General features: G+C 36.9%; 1 protein-coding gene across 1 annotated transcript in view; it reads right to left on the bottom strand.

Moving 5' to 3' along the window:
- The window catches only part of DDX10 (DEAD-box helicase 10), a 186,690-nt gene that overhangs the window by 142,074 nt on the left and 20,608 nt on the right, over positions 1-24,008 (bottom strand). The window contains exons 10-12 of the mRNA XM_074816113.1: positions 13,046-13,147; positions 6,324-6,411; positions 572-660 (exon numbers count right to left, since the gene is read on the bottom strand). Of these exons, the coding sequence (XP_074672214.1) occupies positions 572-660; positions 6,324-6,411; positions 13,046-13,147 (279 nt within the window). The remainder of the gene's footprint in view (positions 1-571; positions 661-6,323; positions 6,412-13,045; positions 13,148-24,008) is intronic.

Raw genomic sequence — 24,008 nt, forward strand, 5'->3', positions numbered from 1 at the left:
TCCCTCCCATACAAAATGTGGAATGGTTCATGTATATGTACAAAAACAGACATAGTAAAATAGATGTTATTCAGTCCAGTGCAGATGTTTCATCTTTACCAAGTGCATTGAATCTTCTGAAAAGTAATTTATGTCCAAGGAGCAATGTCCCAATCACACTCAAAATGCGACTACAATATATCGTCTTTAGATACTCCAGTTTCTTTTTAAATAATACACTCTACAGGTTGGCATTTAGCTATGAGGCTGAAAGGCGAATCTGAAAAAAAATAAAAACCAATACCTATTGTTCTCTATACTTTGACTTCACAAGTTTTGTCTTCTATTGTATATAGCAAAGGTACTTCTGCTGCAAGAGTTATTTCTCTCTGTAGAGATATATTGGTTTTACACATAACTTCTATTTAGAATGTCCTTGAAAATGTGCAAAAGCACAGCATAAATATGAAACTGTAAATACAAGACTGTCCAATTCTGGGTGTTAACATAGTCAAAACAGCTATTTAAAGCTATCATACACCACAAAACTTCTCACTATACAGTTTTCACTTTCCAAGTTGATCATACTTACAGGGCATATTCTGCTAGAGGCAATTTGAAAACATCAAATACTTCCTTATTCTTCATTAAGTAAACTGAACGCAAGTAGGACACAAAACACTGAAAGAAAAAGAAAAGTGTTTTAACAAAAAAAGGAACAATTCAGTTACTAACGCATGAAACTACCATTATACTGTTTCTCTAAACATAAAATAGAATTTCACTATTAAGTGGTCTAACATTGATTTCAGACTTTTACATAATACCCATCAGCCAAAATTTATCAATGCTACAGAAGTGATGCAACTTCAAGTATTCAAATATTTCATTAAACGTACATTAACTGGCTGAATTTCCCAAAGGTGTGTCATCTTATTTTCCCTAGGAATAAAATATGGCAAATTAGTCAGAAGGAAACATCACCAATTCTTCTTTTTTTTCCTCCCAGCTTTTCTGAATGTCATTATGCTATTCTGATATCCAAGTTATGTGGAAGCAAGAACAGCCTGTGTTGCTATCAATCTGAGGTTTCCTGACTTAATCTTAGCTACTAACAGAAAGTGGTTCAACTCAACATAGCTGCCTTTCACTGTGGCCTAAAATAATTACCTTGCATTTGTCATCAGCTCATCATATACACACAGTCAAGGAATGCAACTCAGCTGACCAACATAAATTCACTATACAACATCTACTAAGACCAGTTCAAGGTTGAGGATTCAACTAATCCCAGACTTTCACCAAGAACACTGGAAGCACTGCATTAACAGAAAAACTTAATCTTGTGTTGCATTTTCCCTCCATCCATGCCAAAAGGAAGATTCTTACTCTTCTCATGTTTCTTTTACACAGTCTATTTCTGCCTATTAGCAGCAGCATAAATACTAGAATATTTTAAGTATCAGAAAAGATCCTTGGATTTCTGTTGTTCGTAACCTAATTTCTAACACTTGCCAAAGCTCCTACCACAAGGTTTAAACCAGCAAACACTAGTAACAATAGCAAATTAAGCTCGTATATTCAAGCATACTATAATCACACCCTTGTTCTGCTGCGGAGAAAATACTGTAGTAATAATTCACGTAGAATTTTAAAAAAATATTTAAAAAATCCATTTCTTGTTAACCTGAGACAGAGGAGTAAAAGACCCAAGAGTGAGAAGCATCGATCTCTTATGGGGATTCTTTAAATGCTTGTAAGAGAAAAAACATTTCCAAAAGTGAAAAGAAAGATGAGACAGTAAATTAAGCAATGTCATGAAGTCATACTTTTCCCCTTGGCAAATTGAAATAAAAACTATTAATTGTAAGATATGTAGAGCTAAGATAAATACTTTTCAAGCTGCCCAACACTTCATTATAGAAATAAATTTCCATTACTTATTTTTCCAAGTGCTGAGCTTTTGGTGTGGTGGTGCAACCCCCCCCACTTAACGGACAGACATCACTGCAGTATCCCCTACACAGTAACAGTCAAACTAGCAAGAAAAACACATTCGTTTTTAAGAATGCTTTTCAGAACTGGATGAATTGACTATTAAAATTACAAGAAATGCCAAGAGGCAGCATCAGTCCATGAGAGGAACTGCAAAGGTTTCAAAGGAGTCCCAATCTGATTCACTTTCTTTCCAAGCAACAGCAGAGGAACCATGTCCTTTCAAATGAACCATGAAGTTTGTTGAAGCAATCAGTAATGAAGAACTTTCTTTTTTCTTTTTTTTTTTTTTTAAATAAAGTAAAAGCATCTTGAAGTAAATCAACAAGCTTAGAGGACACAATCACTTAGACCTCATGTCCTCAACACAGTAAACTACATCCTACCTGAACCTGCACATAGCTGTGCTGTTTCATTGCTATTGGATCCATTCAGGTAGGGAATTTATTTCTTAAAAACGTCAAGAATTTGGCAGCTTGCAACAGACAGGCTAGACAGCACAACATTTGTGTCTTTAAGAAATCCAGCATTCAGGATTTCATTTGCATTACTTTTATTGTTTTATTCACATCGAGATGTAAGACTACTGGTGCACATTTGCATAGTATGCCTGAACAACCTTATTAAGGAGGGACACTTCTATGATAAACCACTTGTTTATACTTCAAGATTTTCAAAAACTGAATGCATATAGAGTTTGTCTGCAAGATGACACTGCACTGCTACACATAAATAAAAAATTGCAATAAAAATGGCTTGAAAGTGTAATTAAATGGCAACTAAAAATTCTTCAAAATTAAGTTTTTATCTAACACTGACAGACAGCCCATGTTTGATTTTATTCTTGTGCTATTTTGAAACTTTATCTTTTTTTTTTCACCCAATTCAGAAGGATCTTTCTCTGCCTTTTAAGAGATCTTAAAAAGCCAAAGCCAGAAGAAACGGAGAGGTTTGTTAGTATTTTCAATCCAAGTAAGATGATGCTAGCTTCCTCCTACTCTCGTCCTCCCCCAACCAGCTGCTCTGTCATTTCTGATACAAATTGGTGTAACTGCAACTTCCTGTGGCAGTTGCAGATGATCTTAATATGTCAGCAGTACATCTGGCCTGTGCAACATTAGGATGAAGCTTATACTGACATTCCACGCGCTACAAGTAATACTTTGTGCACTACAAAAACCTGCGATACCTAAATGCCAAAAATAGTTTTAAGAGCTGTCCCTTGAACACTGTCTTAAACATTTTATTCACAAAGCTCTCACTGACTTCCTCAGGCACTTTGATCTAAGGCTCCTTGTTTAGGAAAGTAAGAATAACATTCCTCTGGCCCAGTGTCTCTACTGCAGGCATCCAAGCTAGGTCACATCATACAGGCTACCTTTGCAGTGCAAAGAAACCACCATTCATCCATCCCAAAGGGTTTTAAAAGTATCTATGCCAGGATACATCCCAGAAGTGCCTATTCCTCTCTATCAGCTATAAATGAAAGCTCAGACAGATTAGCTCACATAGGACATCTAAAGTTAGGTGAGATGAACCTCAAGAGTTTTAAATATTGCAACTTGCCTCATTTTACATCCCAGTTCAACAGAATGGCTACAACTCTTAATCTCTCTTAAAGCACTCATGATCCCCTTTGCATTTTACCCTACTACTCAGGTTTACCAGAATATCTTCAGATGTCATCAATCCCCACACTAGCTCAAACAAATAAAAAGTTATTTACACTAATCCATAATTTCTGCAATTTTGTATTTCTCAGGCTTTTGCATTTCTGGATTTCTGATCATTTGGCCTTGGTAGTAGTCTTTAAATCTGACATATATATATATATAAAACCAAAAAAATGACCCGAAAGATTTTTCTTATTATTCTTTCAACCATCTTGATGCCCTGCATCTCAATTTCAACTCCTGATTTTGCATGGTTTGGAAGACACTTGGTACAACCACAGAATTCATAGGATCATGATATTCACAGTTTAAAAACAAACGAACCAACCAACCTCAGAACACCAACACACTGCAGCACTTCAATAACACAAGTAGTAAGCTCTATCCGAAACTAAAAATACTATAAAACCAGTGAAAGGTCAGCAAACACGTCTAGTCATGGCAAGAGGCAGTGCAATACCCAGAAATGTTTCACAGGCCATCTTCCATGGAAAGCGTCTTTTACAACAAGCTCAGTCTAGTCCAGGAACCTACATAGTTATTTTAAGTTTTCCTACCTTCCCCAAACCTGCTAAAATCTTGGTGAAATTCATGTACTGTTCATGAAGTCTCCCAACATTAAACAGCACAGCAAAGAAATCCCATTCATAGTCCCATTTACACACTTCTCCATCTTACCCGGAAGAGCTATTCTAAGCTATTTTGCTTCTCATTTAAGTTCAAATGAAAGTTAAAATGATTTACTCAATGCATTGGATTTTACCACTGAGAAAGGACAAACTGTCATATATATTCAGGAGACACAAGAAAATGGGCATGTGAGGGCTATATGGTTTCCTATTTTTAACTTTTTAAGCCAAGGAATGAAATCTGCTACTTTTCTGTAACCTTTCTTATTATTATTTCAAAATGTTCTATATCAGCTCCCCAAGAAAAGTCCTCTCGGAAAGAATTACCAATTCACCTATTGCCTTCAATCAAAAGGGTTACTGAACTGAAAAGGGTACACAGTCCTATTCTTCATCGTACTAAGGACACATGATAGAAAAAAGATATATTTGTACTGATTTAACAGCTTTAGGCTTTACAGAATTACAGAACAGCTGAAGTCGAAAGGAACCTCCAGAGATCATTTAGTCCAAACCCCTTCTCAAAGCAAGGTCAGCTAGAGCAGGCTGCTCAGGAGTGCATCCAGTTTTTAATATCCAACAATGAGGACTTCACAGCCTCTCTGTGCAACCTCTTCTAGTGTTCAACCACCCTCACAATAAAAGTTTTTTTTTTTCTTGGGTTTAAATGAAGTTTTTTGTATATAAATCTGTGCCTATTGCTTCCTCTCCTGTCACTGGGCTCCACTCAGAAGACTCTGGCTCCATCTAATTTATAGTTCTCTCCCGATACACGAGATTCTCCAAGTGCTGAGTCATCTCTGTGGTTCTTCACTGGTCTTGCCTTCAGTATGTCCATGTCTTTCTTGTACTGGAAGCCCAGAATCAAGCTTTGCACTCCAGATGTGTTCACCAGGGCTGAGCAGAGGGGAAGGGCAGGATCACCTCCCCTGACCTACCAGCAACACTCTGCATAATGCTGCCCAGAATCATAAAATTATAGAAATGGTTTGGGCTGGAAGGGACCTTAAAGATAATCTAGTTCCAACCCCCCTACCACAGACAGGGATATCTTCCACTAGACCAGGTTGCTCAAAGCCCCGTCCAGCCTGGCCTTGAACACTGCCAGGGAAGGGGCAGCCACAACTTCTCTGGGCAACTTATTTCAGTGTCACACCACTCTCACAGTAAAGAATTTCTTCCTTACATCTAATCTAAATCTAGCATCTTTCAGTTTAAAACCATTATCCCTTGTCCTATCACTACACTCCCTGATAAAGAGTCCCTTCCCATCTTTCCTGTAGGCCTCCTTTAGGTACTGGAAGGCCGCTATAGGTCTCCCCGAGTCTTCTCTTCTCCAGGTTGAACAACCCCAACTCTCTCAGCCTGTCCTCCTACGGGAGGTGTGAGGCCCCTGATCATCTTCATGGCCCCTTCAGCCCCATGATCATCTTCATGGTACTTCTCTGGACCTGCTTGAGCCAGTGCATGTCCTTCTTATGCTAGGGACCCCAGAGAATGTGGCTGTCCTTCTGCTGTAAAGGCATATTGTTGGCTCATGTTCAGCCTGTTGTCTACTAGCTCCTTTTCTGCAAAGTTGCTTTCCAGCCTTTTGGTCCCAGGCTGTATGGGGCTTCGCCTCCCCAGGTTCAGGTCTCAAACAGCTGGGAAAGACTCAAACAAAACAGTAAAAACCCTCAAACAGCTGAGAAGCAGCACCTACTAAATCAAAAATTACTTTCATACCCAAGACTGTAAAATAAGTATGTCCTCACCTATGCCCTAACTTTGGCACAAAAGCAGTAGGTTAGGTGGCTCTTCAGGCATTAGCATCATGAGCCCATGTTGAGCCCATGTTAACTCACACATGTTACACAGGCATACTTACCACCAACTGCTAATACATGATTATTGTTTGTACTGATGCCATGTTTTAAAGCTTAAAAATCAGAACAATTTAGCAGTTCCAAACACTGCTGCTAGGGCATATATGAACAGGTCAGTTATCCCAACAGCAGCTCTATTCAACAAGCATGTCTCAAGAACTATAGTGCAGCAGATGACTTACTCTTTGAGCCTTGTCTTTCAACTCCTGATCTTGAGCTAAGAAAGACTGCATCCTCTTTTGGATGTCTGTAAGTTTTTCAGGATTAATTCTGATTTAAAAAAAAAAAAAGAAGAAAGTTAGCTTTAATTATTAGAACATGCAAAAATAAGCACCTATTAAGTTCTCAGGAGTATCTTCACGTCTTTGGCATTGCTTTAATATGCATAAAGTTATTACTGCTCTGAAACAGCTTAGCATAGAACCATATTAAGGATGAAGCATACACTCCTCAAACAAATAATACAGAAAATACAAAAGGGAGCTCAGACTTTTTATCCAGAGAGTTTTCAGTGAAGATGGTGAAACTTCTTCCAAAGCAAAGCCAAAATCAGCAGTAAAGAACTTCTTGAATTTATAAAAATGCTGAGAAAAAAATACATAAAAAGCACGATGAGTTATAGTGCCACTTTATACTGAGATAGCAGTCTTCGTAAGGAAATTCTCAGCCTTTTTGAAAGCTTAAATAAGATCCATTGCCCAGGGAATACTGAAATTTAAGTACTTCTTTCTTACACACAGATGAGCAAAAATAAAGGACATTGAGATTAAACAGATTTAAGAGCTCCTTAAGATATTGATCAGGTGAATAAAGAACAGTGACTGCATTATAGAAAATACCATTAAAACTAGTAAGAAGGCATGCAAGTCCTCTCCCAGACTCTGGATTTTTACACTTTTTCCAGTGATATCTACACTATCCCAGGTTTATTTGCCCAGATCTTTTCTTATCTACTTCTGGTTTTGATCTGCTAATGCCACCCAAGTGTATCATACGACCTACCACACATGGTAGGAGATTACCCCCTCAAGTAGAGGTCAAAAGAGATGAACAACTATCAGATTTCTTAATCTGGTTCTTGCTGCTGTGTGCCATGCTTCTTCATATAGCAGTAAGTCAGTCTAAAAATCATGGCTCTGATTAAAATACTAGGCAAGAAACACTTCATAGTCATTTTTTGTAACATAAGCCATTATGATCATATGTTATTCTTACTGAATATGAAAGCAGCAATAAAGCAAGGGGTTGGAGGGTATTACCAAAGAATACTTCAATTTATAAAGACATCAGGCTTTATTCCCTCACCCTTTCTATTTCTTATCTCTGTCACATACAGCCAGTGGAAAACTGTAGTGCACACTAGAGCTGTTTAGCTACAGTTTTAGTGAAAGATCAAAAAGCCGAATTTCGGTTTCAAGCCAGCACATAATTTTCTCTGAAAGTGTAAAGACATAAGAAAGAAATAGAAGAGGCATGAAAAATTTAGTGGGGGACAAACTGACCAATGAGCCTTTGAAATGCAATGCAGGATGGAATGACCACAAGATACCAAAGATAGAAAAAGTAAACAGAAGCTCTGTGAGATTTTATTCCATAAAACAAGATTGAGAAGGTGAGAGTGAAAATATTTATGATCCTAAGAAAGGAAAATTGGTAGAACAGCAAAAGAAAAGCAGTGGCTTTTATTCAATTGTATTATAAGGTACAAACACAAAATACACAGCTTCACTGCAGTGAAAAGGCTAGGTGAAATCAACATGTTTACAATGATCTGAAACTCAAGAAGAAAGCTTTAAGTAGAACTGAAGTATAAAAATAGCACAAATGCACAGGGATAAAATAAGAATTACAAGCACAAAATGAGATACAAAAAAGTAAAGAAGGGATAGCATGAATAATAACAACAAAAAATTAACATTAACATCAGTAGTAAGACAGCCCAGAGAACTGTTGGATTGCTGTTAAGTTATGGGAAAGCTATTAAGAGATGACCTCAAGGCACTTAAATGAGCCAGTGTCTTTTTTCCCTTGTCTTCACTCAAAGCGACAGTTGCAATCAGACAGCTAACATCGACAGCACAGTCCAAGCTCACACCAGAACTGCAAATCACAGGATAACAGGTATTTCGATAAATCAGCTGGGTCAAAAGAAATTTGCTCCATAGCAACTAGAGAGAAAGTCAAAGCACTTTGAGTCATAGTTGTATGTATTTTTGAGAACTCATCTGAGATAAATAAAAATCTGAGACAGGGCAGGTAAACTGCTCATCTTTGAAGGGGGCAAAAAAAGAGAAGTTAAATGATAAACTTTTTCCTTGATACCGAAAAAACAATTTGTAAGCACCTAAAGAAAATAAGCAAACACACAATGATCAAGACAGCTTAATCAGAAGCAAAACAGGACTAATGAGTTTGATTATTTAAGAATAGGAAAGAAACAGCAGATGTCGTTATTTGATGTCACCAAAGCATCTGGCAGTGGCACATTCTCACAAGCTATGGAAACATGGTCTACATGAAATCTTTAAGTAAATGCAAAACTGGCCTTGCAGCTGTACTGAAAGAGTAGTTGGGACTGTCAGCTACTCACCACTGTCACTGTCAAACTCAAAATACACACCAAGTGCCAATTCCCACCTGGGACTCCTATTACTCATTATTTTCTGTGCCTTTACTATTGTAGAAGTATGATTATTTGTAGGAGACAATATGTCATTGGGGCTCCAAGCACAATGGACCATTATCTTAGACAAGATCTAACACCATTTTGTTGATTGCACATATATTTTAGTTTGAGTAATTTGGCTGAAATTTGCAAGAAAAGGGTTTGAAAAAGACGCAACACACAAGATACTTTACAGTTAAAAGCACGGCAAGATAATGTAATGTAAATCTAAGCAATGTCAACCAAGAATTTGGTGCTCCCAGCACATTTTGAGGTTCTGTGTTTGTTAATGAATGAGTAAATTTGCAACACTGAATATTACAAAAAGAGTCGTAATATTGGATTCTCTCCTCTCCAGCACTGTATCATGACAACCGCCCACTGCCATCTTCATCTCATGCTGGGATTCCAAAAATAAGAAAGCTGGTCATTGTTAAATGGGATTTTGGTTTTAATGAGTTATTTCTTTCTGAACAAATAAAACTCTTTACAGTAATTATATACATGTGACTATTCAGCGAGAGAGACAAACCTAAAATCTAAACACTTAAATGAATTATCATAATTTATAAGCTTGCCTAAACAGCTAAGAACCAGTGAGCTAGAACCAATTATGCAAAGACTAGAAGGGGATTTTATTATATTGTCTGTCATTTTAAATAGGCTGTTTCTTTTCTTACTCTGTGAGTACAAATTTTGCATTTAAGGAGCAATATAACTTTTTGAGACTGTTGTTTTGCCTAGCAGTTGCATAAATGGCCACACTTGACTGTGCCATGATATAAATATGAACTCAGCTTGCTTGGTCTTATGAACTGATCAGACAGCACTCTCCAAATATCCTCATCGATACTTTCCTCTCATTTCCCTTGTTCTTAACACAAGGATACAAACACTGCTCTAACTAGATACCCTCTCTTCTCCATATTCTCCAAAGTGGAATTTAAACAAAAAAGCTCAACAACCACCAAAAGGACCATGCTGCATGATGCAGCAAAACAGTTTCCCTATTCCACCCAGCTTCCAAGCAGCAGCAGGTTTTGCTCTGTGCTTTCAGTCTGGAACATGGCTCCCTGTGGTTACAGAGGACAACCTAGAAGGCTGGAGAGAGGAGAAAGACCTGGGATCAAAAGAAGGCTGCTCAGAGTTGCCAGCTTCACACCAACAGATCACATACAGATGCATAACCACGCTGGTTAGTGCCACCAATGAACTGTCCTACAGTAACGGTGGGAATTGGGAGGCAGCAAGTTTTAACAGATTCCCTAGTACTAATATTACTGTCATGTGAAATACATACCCAAGATTCTCCACTGCCAGAAAAAAAAGGTGTTTTACTGTTGTTGTTTTCTTCAAGAACCACATTTTTGTCATAATATTAAAGAAAGCATTACATTGTGGATATCTATATACTTGCACTTCCTTTGGTAAAGTTTTCTAGACACAAAATTTATTATGATAACCCCTTAGGAAGCAGCTCTTATCTTGTTACTCAACAAAATTGGATGCCATGAAGTAGTGTCAAGGTATTATCAAAAACAATTTCAGTTTACAGCTTGCATCTAAAACTTTGAAATTATAGACTCCTTGTAAATAAATACATAATATTTAACACTTTAAGAGTAGCTTTTTGCCATATTTGAATGCTCTAAAATATGATATTTATTACTGCATATTTTGCATTTTCTCTTGCTCTGTTCAAACAATGGAAAGAAGATGTACTGTTAAAAGCACTACCTGCAAATTGGCAGCTTGTGCTGATTAGAAAGGAATAACATACTAACAGGCTCTACAGGGAGTTTGGATTTAAAATTGAAAATTAGGAAAACAGCCCAAACCCTAGCCTTTTGAATAGGTATTCAGGAAAAAAAAAAAGTTCTTCCCCTCTCTGTTTTCAAATTATGGAATTGTTTTAAAAGCTCTGTCTAAATGAAATAAAGAAATATTAAGAGCTGTTTGTAAGTCAGAAAATACAAAACAAGGAAAGTAAGAGAAAACTGGTTCTTCTGATCCCTAGACAAGACAACAGGTTAACAAGAACGGCAAAACAACATTTTTTAGAAACAAAAAGCTTTTAGAATGAATATCAGAAGTTTAAAGAGTTAAACTGTGTTGGCAGTGAACAATGCTCATTACCTTCTAACTCCCAAGTTAAATCAATTCTTGAGAAATCTATAATTAGGTAAATATGCTCAAACACCACCAGAAGACTTCAACAGAAAACCTGGAACATGATCCATGGGTTGATGGAACTTCTTCAACAATTTGTCAACTGCCAAAACACACCAGGGTTATATTAACTAGGAAGCTGGCTAAAAGTAAACAACCTAAGAAAATGTGTAGTTAAAAACTTTTAGGATTAAACTGGCTTGCAATCCACAAGTACTTACAAGATTTCTTTTAAGGATTTTGGTTAGCCTCTTAGAAGTACAATACTAAACCATTTAAACCTTAACCACACTAAGTAAACAAATTCTAAGCAAAAGTATTCCCTCTCATTAAGATGTTACAAATACTCACAAGGTACATTTTGCACATTGAAAAACTGGACCTTGAAGCAGGTTGTTAAAATATATTATCAATCAAAAGCCCTGACTTTGCTTGTAATGCTTCCAGATAAGAATGTTATCTAGATGTATTTATTATGCATATGTGGTAAAAGTGGCTTGGTAAAAGAATGAATTTTTGGGGTGGTGTTTAAAAAAAAAAACAAAACCAAAACTTACTTTAATACATCCTATTATTGAATTTACAATAGAAAAAACTAATGAAGTGAAAAGATTCTCATTTAGTAGATTTTAATAATGACAAGTCCCAAAGTATGTGTTCACTTTATTTCTTAATTCATGTATTAACATAAATGTATATGGAAAGCGTAACAAAAAACAGATAACCATCTAAGCAGTGGCTGTTTCTTACCATCCTTCATTACACTAGAATTCAAAGAATGCAGTACAGTTAATTTTGAGTAGACCTGGAGGTTTAAGCAAGGAGGTAATAATAACCACTTAAACTTTCACCCTATTCTGATTTCTTCTAAAAAACAACTATTCCACAAACACTTCCTGCATACAGTTAATTATCTTCTTTGTTTAGATATCCATATCTTCACCTTCACACCCCAGCTGTTCAAAGTAGAATAGTCCTAGCCTTGCTCATATCTACTTGGACAGAAACTTAATTTTCTACCTTGTCATGCTTCTCTGAATTTCTTCTAGCTCCACTCTACAATCTTTGGCATGGTGTAACCTGAACTATATAAGTATTCAAAATGGAGTCAGGTTCATACCGTATTTTCTGGCTTACTTTCACTTCTTTTTCTATATTTCCTTCACATTCTGTTCTCTCTTTTGATTTAACATCATACTGGCAGGCTCAGACAATTAACTCCTTCCTACCTCTAGCTGCTAATTAAGAAATTACCACCAATGCTTTTTAGTGATATTATTTTTTACAGTTAGAGTTTTTGGTTTTCCTTCCCGTCCATTACTTGGCATTTAATAGAAACTGGAAATACAAGTGCTTTTTTTATTTTTACATGGTATCGTTATATGCTTCTGCAACTCTTTCAAAGTCAGTCCTCCTTTGTACAGATAGCATAGATTCTACAGGTCTCCATCGGAATATTCTTTCTAGTACATAAAAATGACCATTTAGCCACATCTTATTTCCTGTTCTTCAACTAACTGATTCAGAAAGATCATGACAAACTGGAGAAATAGTTTAAAGAAAAGACAGGTAAGAGAAACAAGAATGATAAAAGGTATAAAAACATACAAGGACAGATTAAAGAAATTGCAATTGTTTAATCTGCAAAAGAAAAGAAGAGAAAGAGATACCATGACAATGTTCAATTACATAAAAAGTAATTGCAAAAACTAAAAGAAATATTTCACTTAAATTACTTACAAGGTTTATCAGACACTTGAAGAAAAAACCTAAATGGCAGGAACTGCTGAGCATAGATGAGATCATTTTGGGAAATTGTGAAGATATTCATTGGCAAGTTAGACAAGCATCTGATAAGAATGGTTTGTGCAGTTGATCCTGCCTTTTGGAAAGTAGATGGAATAGGTTACCTCTCAAGGTCTTTTCCTTCTACAACACTATCAAAATCTCCCTTGTTTGTCCAGTTCCAGGCAATTCAAGCACTTTACTCCATCAGGATTGTCACAGACTCATCTCGCATTATTCCTGTATAAAGAAGGCTCAGTAACAGACAAGCCATTAGTCACTTACTTGATTTCACTGACAGGTACCTTCCTCTGTGCCAGCTGTTCCACCATGCCTTTTTCTTCTGAGGGAAGCAATACTAACAAAGCTTCACCACCTTCTTTGTATCTGATCAGGGAAAAAAACATAAAAGAGAGACCTCAAGCAAACATGCAAAACATGCAATTTTTCGTTGATGTTTTCAATAACTAATGAGAATTTACATTTACTTCCTTATAAGCAGCCAAAGAGCAGTCAAAAATCCTCACTTCACAAAAAGGAAAGGTAAACCAGTTAAGTGACTTGCCAGTATCTCCACTTGAGCTGATTTCAAGACTACACCTAGACCCCTAAACATCTGAGGCTAAGATATAGATTCAGATCAGTGGATCTTTTCCTCCCAGGATTAGAAATATTTCTGTAGTAATCAAATGGCACTTGATCAAAGCTTACAATACTAGAAGATCTAGCCACTTGCATTCATCCTTTACCAACAGGTAAATCTTAACACCTGGTAACAACTGATTCTCCTTTGTACATCCTGCAAGTGAAAGAAGGTAAAGGCTAGGAAAGGATAATTGCCTTGATCCCAAACAACTCCTACTTGCATGTTCAACAAAGGCTACTACTTTTCTAACAGGTCACATAGGCATCATTGAAGAGAAAAGCATAAGAACAGGAGTTCTTTCATTTATAGAAGCAGTTTTTAGGTGCAAAACTAAAAATACAATCAGACTGATCCCACATAAGAATGTATCTAGTATTCACTCTTCAATGCACTTAACAGTTGTATCAAATGTAGATGACTTGGTAATTACTCAAGATGCATGGTTGGCAAAGAAATAAAAATTCTTCTGTGTTATTCTTAAAGCTTCTTCATGTTCACTTTCTTTTTGTGGAAGAAAGCATCCGTTCCTACTTTCAGCAAATTTAGCAACTTGAGGACAATCATGGAGAAAAAAGTACCCAACAGTATTAGTAAACAAATAAGACAATGGTTTTAAGTCCTACTGACAAAGTACTAATGATGAGTTAGCTTATCTGCGTTACCTAAGTCCGTATCTATTGTAACATGTATATTACTTCTTCATTTACATTTATAAATAGTTCTTAAGAATACATGTTGATAGGAAAATATTGCATAGAGTCCTCCATTATATAAAAAAAACACAAATCAAACTAAATTTTGGAAATATGCCAAAATTGGACAGAATCCAACTCACAGTCAACTGATGAGAGCAATGTGTGGGATAAAACAAGATAAGAGAGTGGTAAGTTACTGTGTAGAGCAGCTCAAACTGCCAACAGCTACTCACAGGGAAGTCCCTAGGCAGCAGCAGATTGTAAACCTATGCATAAACTGCTGAGACTATGAGTACTCCACTTACTTGAAACAGAAAATACTTTTGTATTGTTTTTCAAGTGACATTTCATATCAAATTATTTACTACCTTAACAGACCTTTTGTTTGGTTCCTACTCAGTCATATTTGTCTTTTTGTCCTATGCTGGTAAAACCTTTCATCCATCTTAAGTATACCTGGTTTATGCTTCCTATTTTCTATAAGGAAAGTCAACTGTTTCCTCTACCGTTATTCCATTCAATCTGTAGCCATTTCATAAATCTTCAGCTTCTGTTACTCCATTATATATTCTCCTGTTGGGTCTTTACTCCAATTGCATTCACTCTTCTCCATCAAGAGAACCATCAAGGAAAGGATATCATAAAAAAAAGGTATAAACTGTCCACACAAGGGTGGGAGATGCTATTAGTTTGTCTTTGAGTCAGAGACCACAGAGAACAAGACTATGCCAGGGTAGGTCACATATCTTTCCAACAAAAGCTTGTTAATGACAGAAGAAAACACCAGTTCAGTCTCTCTGCACAGAAAAGGGGACATTAAGTGATATTTAAGGAAGTGTTAAAGTCAAGACTCCTTGGTTCAGGAGAACTTTTAAGTTGGAGGCAAGAGAGCACAGATGGATGTTCTCAGGCACACGAAACAAGATTCATACCATTAACTGATAAAAATCATTTCAGATGGAATACAGGAAGCCCACATTTCTCCAAGTATAAACAGTTATCACTTAGCAAAAACAGTACTGCAGAACTGTTTGAAAACTATAAACACTATCTGTCACAGCATAGTAAGCAATGCAAGTAGCAACTAAATCTGCAGTTAAAACCGTCTGACAGCTTTTATTACAGCTCTCTGCTTTCATTTGATGAATTTGAAGAAAATCACAACAAAATGCTCTCAGATGCCTTTTTTTTTTTCCACAATACTATACATGATGGGTTTGGTGACTGACTTTGAAAGATAATTTTAAAATGTTTAATACATGCTTTCGACATGAAATTTTAACTCTTACAATTTAGATTTTGAAATTTTACATGGAAATCAAATTGATACCAACACTATGTAAATTTACCGGTTTTATATGGTTTCATAAGAGTACAAAAATAAATGGCAAGACATTTGGACTTTGTCCCAAAAAATACTGCTTTAGGGTTGTGGGTGAGGGAGAGATACCATACAAAAACTATACTAACATGATTTTAATCCATTTAGTTAGTAGACCTAAAATGTTCTTAATGCAAAAATATCAGCTTGTAGAATTTTTCTAAAATTTCTAAAGCAATCCATGCACTTGGCTTAAGGCAATTTATTATCTTTTCCAAAAGCGTAGGAGGATACAAGTCACTGCTGACCAAACATCCCACAAATGTTTGGGCCCTTTATATAATAATTAAGGTTGGGAATGACTTACTTACATAGGCCAAGCACACTTTGTAAGAAAGCTCTATATATTTTAACCCAGCCAAATTCCAGATGATATTTCCACAAAGAGGGTGCATGTCAGACACTGCCACTGCTTGAACAAGGAATGAAATCCCAGAAAGCCACTAAACATTAGAGGACTTGCATTTTATGGCAAAAATCAATGATCACAGTTCCAAGGCAGCTAATTATTCATTAAAAGAACCTGAGCTCTCAGAGCATTGTTGAAAAGAAGGGTGAAAATATTCTTTTATCTACCCAAGGCTTGTATCAGACAGGAAGACAGAGATAATATTGCTGCCAATACCAGGCTCACCGATTTAGAGTACAGAATAACACACAGCTCTGCTTTTCTCTTCAAAACAGATGCTACGAAAGAAAAGGATTCCAAAAAGATCTATGTGAATGATCCAATATCTGGAAAGAATATCTGTTTAGTCTCGTAACAAGAATCTTCCTCATATCTCAGGAAGACAAAAAAATCCTGATCACAATATATAAACACCTACAAAGGATGATTTTTGCAGATTCCTTAAATTTAGTCAAAAGCATGGAGTGATATATGTAGTTCTGTGGCTTCTGGCATTTCTTATCCTGGAGTACCTGACTTGGCATTGTTAAATTGTTGCTGTATTATATTTATTTTATTCAGTGTCAACACACTAGGAAAGGTCACTGCCATACAAATCATGGAAGAAATACCCATCAAGGGTCAGAGAGTGCAAATATCATCTCTGCAAGCCAGAAACCCAAACTCTAGAATGATACAGTACAGGAAACATCATTCTACATTAGTTTTGCTTTTACAGCTTTTTCTCAGTACCCACAAGGTCACTCTCAAAACAGGATGCAAGATCAGATGAACCTTCAATCTGACCCTTGAAAGGTGTTTTTTGTGTTATTAGTGCTAAACACATTATATGCCAAGTCAGTTACCTTTTCAGAAAGTACAAATTCAGGAGACGTAATTCTAAAGGCACAGTGCATAGATACATGACAAAAAGAAAACAAGCATTAAATCTGGTATTTATGGTCAACAACTAATTCATTGTTTACATTAAGTCTTGCAAAGCCTTTATATAGAGAAAGTAATACTACAGGTAAGTAAAGAAACAATCACACAAAAATAGAGAAAGAAGAGACAGAGATTTCCAAACACCTATACTCTCTCACCTTTTGACAACCACTAAGGGGGAAAAAAAAAAAAAGGCAACATGAAAAATATTTCTCAGAGCTGATGCCTCCAGAAATTCAAAGGGACTGAAAGACATCTGGTAACTAGTGATACAGTGTAATCTTCTTCCTTACCTATTTTGGAAACATTCACTCTTTTAAATGCCAATATTTTAAACATACTTGAAGCTATGGAAAAACAGTCTTTGCCCATTTTGATATTGTAAGTGTGATTTAATTAAGACAGTTTAATATCAATGCTGTTCTTCAGAGCTAAACATGAAAATGAAATAATTACCGAATTGAGAAAGCTGAAAACCAGACAATCTTAAGTACCATCTGGGAAGGTTTGTATCTGTTAAGTGTCACCAGTGAGTGTTTACTTAAGGAAAGTAAAATACAAGCCCATTAAAAAAAAAAAAAAAAAAAGGAGTTTTACTTCGGCAGAGTATTATCTTTTTTCTCAAAAAAGGAAAGAACTTAGTAATGTGCTATTAAGAAAATGATGGTCTTAAAGATAACCTCAAAAAGAGAGGTTGCAGTAGAAAAATGAAGTTTTCAAAAGTATTTTCTCTGTACCTTTCATACTAAAAGCTTCTATATTGACAAACTTATGAAAGAACAAGGCACTAAAAACCAGCATAAACAAAGAACACTTAGATCTTCTGCTCAAAATTTGTTTCCATTACAATGCCTAAAACATAGGAGAAAAGAACATCCCTCGGTATCGTAAGAGAATAAAGTTCTCCACTAGAGCCAACAAAAGAACATTTCTGTAATTATTATCAGTAGACAGATAAAACCTTTACAGGTGATAAAGCAGCGAAGAGTCAACCTCAGCCACTGCAATTCTTCAGCAGGAAGACTACTTTTGCAGATGAGAAGACAGCAGGAGAAGTTCTCCCCTCATTCTCACTGACCGCAGCCTTCAAGTTGTCCATCATCACCAAAACCAAACATCTGTCCCAAAAAGCTAATTCACTCTGGTGATTTATTATTCACTAAGTACGCACCTCAACTTTGCTGGAAAACAGTAAATTAAAACCTCGAAGTAATCAAGTTTTCTTGGACTGTGTAGTAGTTGATGATATTACTTATCTCCTCATGGTGATCAAGAAACCAGAGTGGGGACTCATCTTTGCATTGCGATTTTAACAGTCTCTTAGGATACCAAATACAATTCATTCCAATTCTATGGAAAATTGCATCTTACTTGCAGAAAGTCTTTTGGGGAAAAAAAAAATTCACATACTTCTAGTGCATATCTGTCTTATTTTCTAGCATCTATTGGCTGCAATACTTATCAAAAAGGCAAGTAACTTCTCTGCAATTCAATCTTGACTTACAAGCAAGGAAGCTATGACAAATCGTCATTACCACTATAAAGTAAAGGGTAGGAATAATATATTTACACTGACTGCATGTGTTGGGTTTGTATGTGGTAGGGTTTTGGTAGTGAGGGAGGGAGCTAGAGGTGGCTTCTGTGAGAAGCTTCTTGAAGCTCTCCCGGCTCCAAGTGAGAGCCGCCTCTGGCCAAGGCCGAGCAAATTAGCAACAGTGGCTGCACCTCTGCGATAACATATTTAGGAAAGGGAACTAGAGAAGAGGAGGGCTTGTGAGGGAAATACCTCTGCAAAACACCAAGGTCAGTTGAAGAACAGAGAAGTGGGAGTGGGAGGTGTACTGGAGCAGGGACCACCCTGCAGCCTGTGGTGAGAGGGCAGGCTGTCCCTCTGCAGCACGTGGAGGTCCATGGTGGAGCAGATGCCCACGGGCAGCCCATGGAGGATCCCACGCCAGAGCAAGTGGATGCACCCAAAGAAGGCTGGGACTCTGTGGGAAGTCCGCAGTGGAGCAGTTCGTTGCTGGAAGGACTGCAGCCTGCAGCAGGGACCCACGCTGGAGCAGTTCGTGAAGAACTGCAGCCTGTGGGAAGGACTCAAGTTGAAGAAATTTCGTGGAGGACTGTCTCCCATGAAAGAGATCCCATGCTGAAGCAGGGGAAGAGTGTGAGGAGCCCTCCCCCTGAGGAGAAAGGAGCATCAGAGACAATGGGTGACGAACTGACTGCCACCCCCATCCCCTGCCCCCCTGCTCTGCTGGGGGTGAGGAGGCAGAGAAAATCGGGAGTGAAGTGATCCCAGAAAGAAGAGAGGGATGGGGGAAGGTGTTTTTAAGATGTGGTATTTCTCACTGTTCTACTCTGATTTGATTGGTAAATTAGTGGTGGTGGTGTTCAAATTAAATTGATGTTCTTTTTCTTCCCCTAACAAGTCTGTCTTTTGCCCATAACCATAACTGGCGATTCATTCCTCCCTGTCCTTATGTCAGTCCCTGAGCCTTTTGTTTTTTCCTCCATCGGAGTGAGCGAGCAGCTGCGTAGTGCTCAGTTGCCCGCTGGGCTTAAACAACAACACTGCAGATAAGAAGAAGGATGCCTACAATCAAGGGCAAGCACCAAAGGCTGGACAAGAAGAAAATGGGATAAATTATTTAGGACAATATGGTTCTGCCAATTAGAAATAGAGAAAAATGGTTTAGCGTCAAGAACATGATTTCCCTAGAAAAGAAACACAAAGAGTTGCCAAATAGTTTCATTTCATACCGAAAAATAAATAAAACACTAAAATCAAGAGGATAGTTTATTCACCATTACAGAATCTATCATAAACTTCTGCTAAAAAACACCCTGAGCTGACAGCTGGCATCAAGCACGAAGGAACTAATAGCATGGTGACAATTTAGTGAGGACAGGATGAGAAAAAATGCTTTTCGTACAGGCCAAACAGACATTCAATTTTTGTTTTATCTTAACCTACCCTTGATCAGATCCAGTCAAAGGCTGCATATATCCTTAGCCAATACTATTAAAGGAAACAATACTACTGTTATCACAAAGGCAATAGATGAAAATGTACCACGGTTGTTAAAAAGTTCCACCTTGCCATGCAGCTAGAGTTGAGCTTGTTCTAACTACAGAGTAACTTTATATCCTTGCCACAACCATCGTAACATACAGTCCCGTCAAATGCACCATATTTTAATTATCAGTGACATACGAGTCACAGTGATACCAGAATAAAGCAGGAATGGGAACCATCTGATTGATGATCATCAGGCACCAGTGTTCTGCTGTAGGGCAGACATCCAGCAGGAAAAAAAAAATGATGGGAAAGCAATAGAAAGAGAACTGTAAGGATACCCAGTGTGGATATGCAGACCTTACAGGAAATGTTATGCAGGTTGTCTTGAACAGATGTATTGCAACATGTTTCCCTAACATTTGTATTTCAGAAGATATAAGTTGATGCCAAATTTCAAGAGAGTTAAAGGCAGTATTTCTGCTTTGTTTGGCAAGAAAAAAATAATCTATTTTAAAAACTGGCAAAGGAGAAAATGGAGATGATGAGATAATCGTAAAATTCGGGGGAGGAGGGTTGTAGATATAAAAATACTTGCATTACAGTTTCCTATACTGGAATATTTCCCATTACAGAAAACTCAACATAAAAGAGGTGATAATGTTTTTTGAAGATATTTACCACACACAATCATGCAAGGAGCCATAAGCATATTTTTTTTTATGCTTCGGAGGCCACACATCTACCACCATACTAAAAAAAAAAAAAAAAAAGTATTTTTTAGGGGTTTTTTTCAGTCTGTAACTTAAATGGGACTTCACCAAGTTGACTTGATTAAAGATCTAATTTTACCCTGGATGGATAGTATCAACATATGCTGTCATCTCATCTGTCAAAAGACAAAGAAGGAAGTAAGGTATCCCTGCAAAACTTGTGAGCTTCAACCAAAGCCCACTCCTAAAAAGTCTTGCATTCCAAGCCACCAAGCCACCTTCAGATACATTAGCATTGCAGGAACTCTCCACAGTAGATCACTTCAGACAAGGAAATCAGGCATCAAGCAAGCCAAATCAACTTCTCAGCTGTCTCCTTCTCACCCAGACCAAATTTGCTAGACACTTACCAGAAGTAAGCAAAAGACTGCTTTCCTTAAAGCATTAAGGTCAGTAAGGTAAGCATTTGGAACAGCATCAAGACCAAGCCCACTAAATTTGCATGGTTTTGCTGTGCATTACGACACACTCTAATGACATATTTTCACTCTTCTTCCTCTGGACCCTCTGTTCATCATACATGGTTGTCAAACTTTTAATACAAAACTATTTAATAGTTACTTCCACTGTGAAGGCAAATTGTTCACCATGTAAGGCAATTTTTTATTCACTGTGCACCCTTCACACACTTCTCAGAACACAAATATTTTGGAGCACTTGATTTTGCAAGAATAATGTTCTTTAAACCTTTGCATACAACCTTTGTTTCCATAAAGAATCCAGAACAATTCCATCCCACAGAATAACTAACAAGCAAAATTCAAAAAAGCAGCACAGATCCCTGCTTCTAGAGCAAAGATTTACCCCTGTAAAGACTGAAAGACTATCCCAGTGAAATTATATCAGTATTTGTTAATGTACACACTATTGCAATTGAGACTTGAGGATGAGGGAAAAAAACCTGCCATAGTACAGTTCTTCATCTGTTGTAAGTAGTACTTGAAAAAGAGAGAATCACCATCTCAGTATTCAAATACACATCTAGGTGTTGGAAGTTAGGTTACAAACAGTGACTTCACAATCTATAGGTTAGCTAAAAACCTAACAATCGTGCTTAATATAACACGGACTAGAAAAAAGTTAGAGTGAGTCAAGTTCTGTTATTTCTAACATGTAATTTTATTTTTAAATTATTTTCGATTCCTTGATAAAATAACTACAGTAGTGAAGGAGAAAGCATTTAATTGATGCAGATGTTTGTGTTGCACTCTTTCTATGTAAAGGAACAATATAAGACATCTATAAAAACAGAGCCAAAACATATCAAAATGGACAGTTTTATTCTGAGAAGATCTATTTCAATCTGATATGCATACAAGTAAATCTGTTCACCCACACACTATCCTGCAACAAAGAGAAACTAATATCCATACCACCCTAAGGCCTTCCACAGAAATACAATAATTCATAGTTTTAAAATTCAACTATTAAATTTGATTATATAAGCTACCATTTTTTAAATATTTCTTAAACAAAGTAACAGCTTTAGGTCTCTCATACTGGCTCAATTCAGGCAAAACTTTGTCTCCAATTACACCACCTTCTGGACCTTCTGACATGATGAGGACTGGTGAAATCTAAGCTTCAAACCAAGAAAACATCACTTCTCCAAGCCCAGAAGAAAAGTTATATCTACTGTTTATCATACCTTCTACACTGCTGGGTTTCTTCCCTACAGTAGCAATTGTTTATTCTGCTTTTTTAAGTGACAGATCAGCACAGAAAACCAATGCATGAATATCAGAATTTCTATCCCATTTACATGATCAATGGTCTCTTTTTGCAACAGATATTTTTCTTTAAAACAACTTATCTTTAACAAGAGATCTGTGTGCACTGGTAACTGAAACTGTGCTGTATCATCTACAGTAAGTCCTACTAAAGCAGCCCAACAAAAATTACAATAGACCAGAAAGAGTGCTTGCTATTCACAGCTAAGAAAATGCTGCAGACAACCCATATTCACTGCTTGTTCCTCAATTCAGCCAGGGAAGAGAGCTCTTTCCCATGGGTTGTTAACAGTCCAACATCCCACAGAGCATTTAAAACAAACAATAAAAAGCAAAGTGGCTTCATTTTCTGATTTTGCTTTAGCCACTTCTAATGCTTTGTTCACTCCTATTTCTCCATTGCATAGCCATTAGTTCAGTATTCAAAAAAAATTATCAGTAAATACTGCTATGAAGTCAGAAATTGCTTCAGGGTTTATTTTGGGGTTTGGTTTCATTTGTTTTCCTCTGATCACATAATATCCTTTGCCTTCTCCTGTCTGGACAGTAGCCATTTACATCTATTGCAAAGTTCTGAGAACCATGCAACTGGGTTTTATTCATACCACAAAACCATAATCCCCTTCATTCAGCAGTACTGGATAGGTGTTCTTGTTTGCCAGACAGACTTAGTCACAAGAAATAATGGACAATAGGCACTGGCTCACCAACCTTATCATGCAAGTCTCAGAATAAATTGAATTCAAAAGGCCTTGGGAGGTTGTTGGTTCCTCCAGCCTAGACTGTAAGCAATTAATTTTCCACAGCAGCTGTGTCCACTCCACTGCATTAAAATACATGTGCTTATTTATTTTTTATTACAGCTTACCGTATAGCTTCACGTCAGCAGGTAATAACTTTAGCCACTTAATATTTCAGTGTATAGGAACATTCATACCATGCCATTATGAAGAGAATTCTAATGGATAACACAGTGCCAGTCAGTATGACTGCAGCATCACAGGCCACTGTCAGGAATGTAGCTAGGGTACAGTGTTTAATTTTAGAGAATTTAATAATGTGAATTGCCCATCAAATATATGGTGTCAATGACTTCTTGTGACCTCTGCTAGCAGCTATTTTTACTTAACTTGAGTTAGGATGATGACTTGACTACAATATAATATGAGATAGTCTAAAGACTGAACTTCTTCTTAAAAAACAAAATCAGTAAAAGTGCTTCAATGGGTCTTAAATATAAAAAAATAATCAAACAAGGAGCTGCCATCTTGACTGTACTGTTTATTCACGATCCAAGACATGTAACCCTGGGATATATTTCCCAAGGGGGGGGGGAACAAGCTTCCACCATTGAAAAAAGTTCCATTAAGTCACTCTCATTTTTAAATGCTTTATTGCCACTTGCAAGGATTACTCTACGGGCTTATTAGTCTCACTTTCACACATAAAATGTGCTATTACTTAAGGTGAGCCCCAACAAGCATGCTTCAAAGAATTTACTTCATCACAGAGTAAGATCATTATACGACCCGCCCCTTTCACCCTTCCAAAATTTGATGTACATGTATTCTTCAGTATTCACAAGGCATCAAAAAAACTATATATCTTGTTAAGTCTTTATACATATTTCTTGGCTCTATTCATCACACTAGCCAGTACAAAGATGGCAGG

Source organism: Strix aluco, chromosome 2 (genome assembly GCF_031877795.1).
Source record: "Strix aluco isolate bStrAlu1 chromosome 2, bStrAlu1.hap1, whole genome shotgun sequence".
Taxonomy (NCBI): domain Eukaryota; kingdom Metazoa; phylum Chordata; class Aves; order Strigiformes; family Strigidae; genus Strix; species Strix aluco.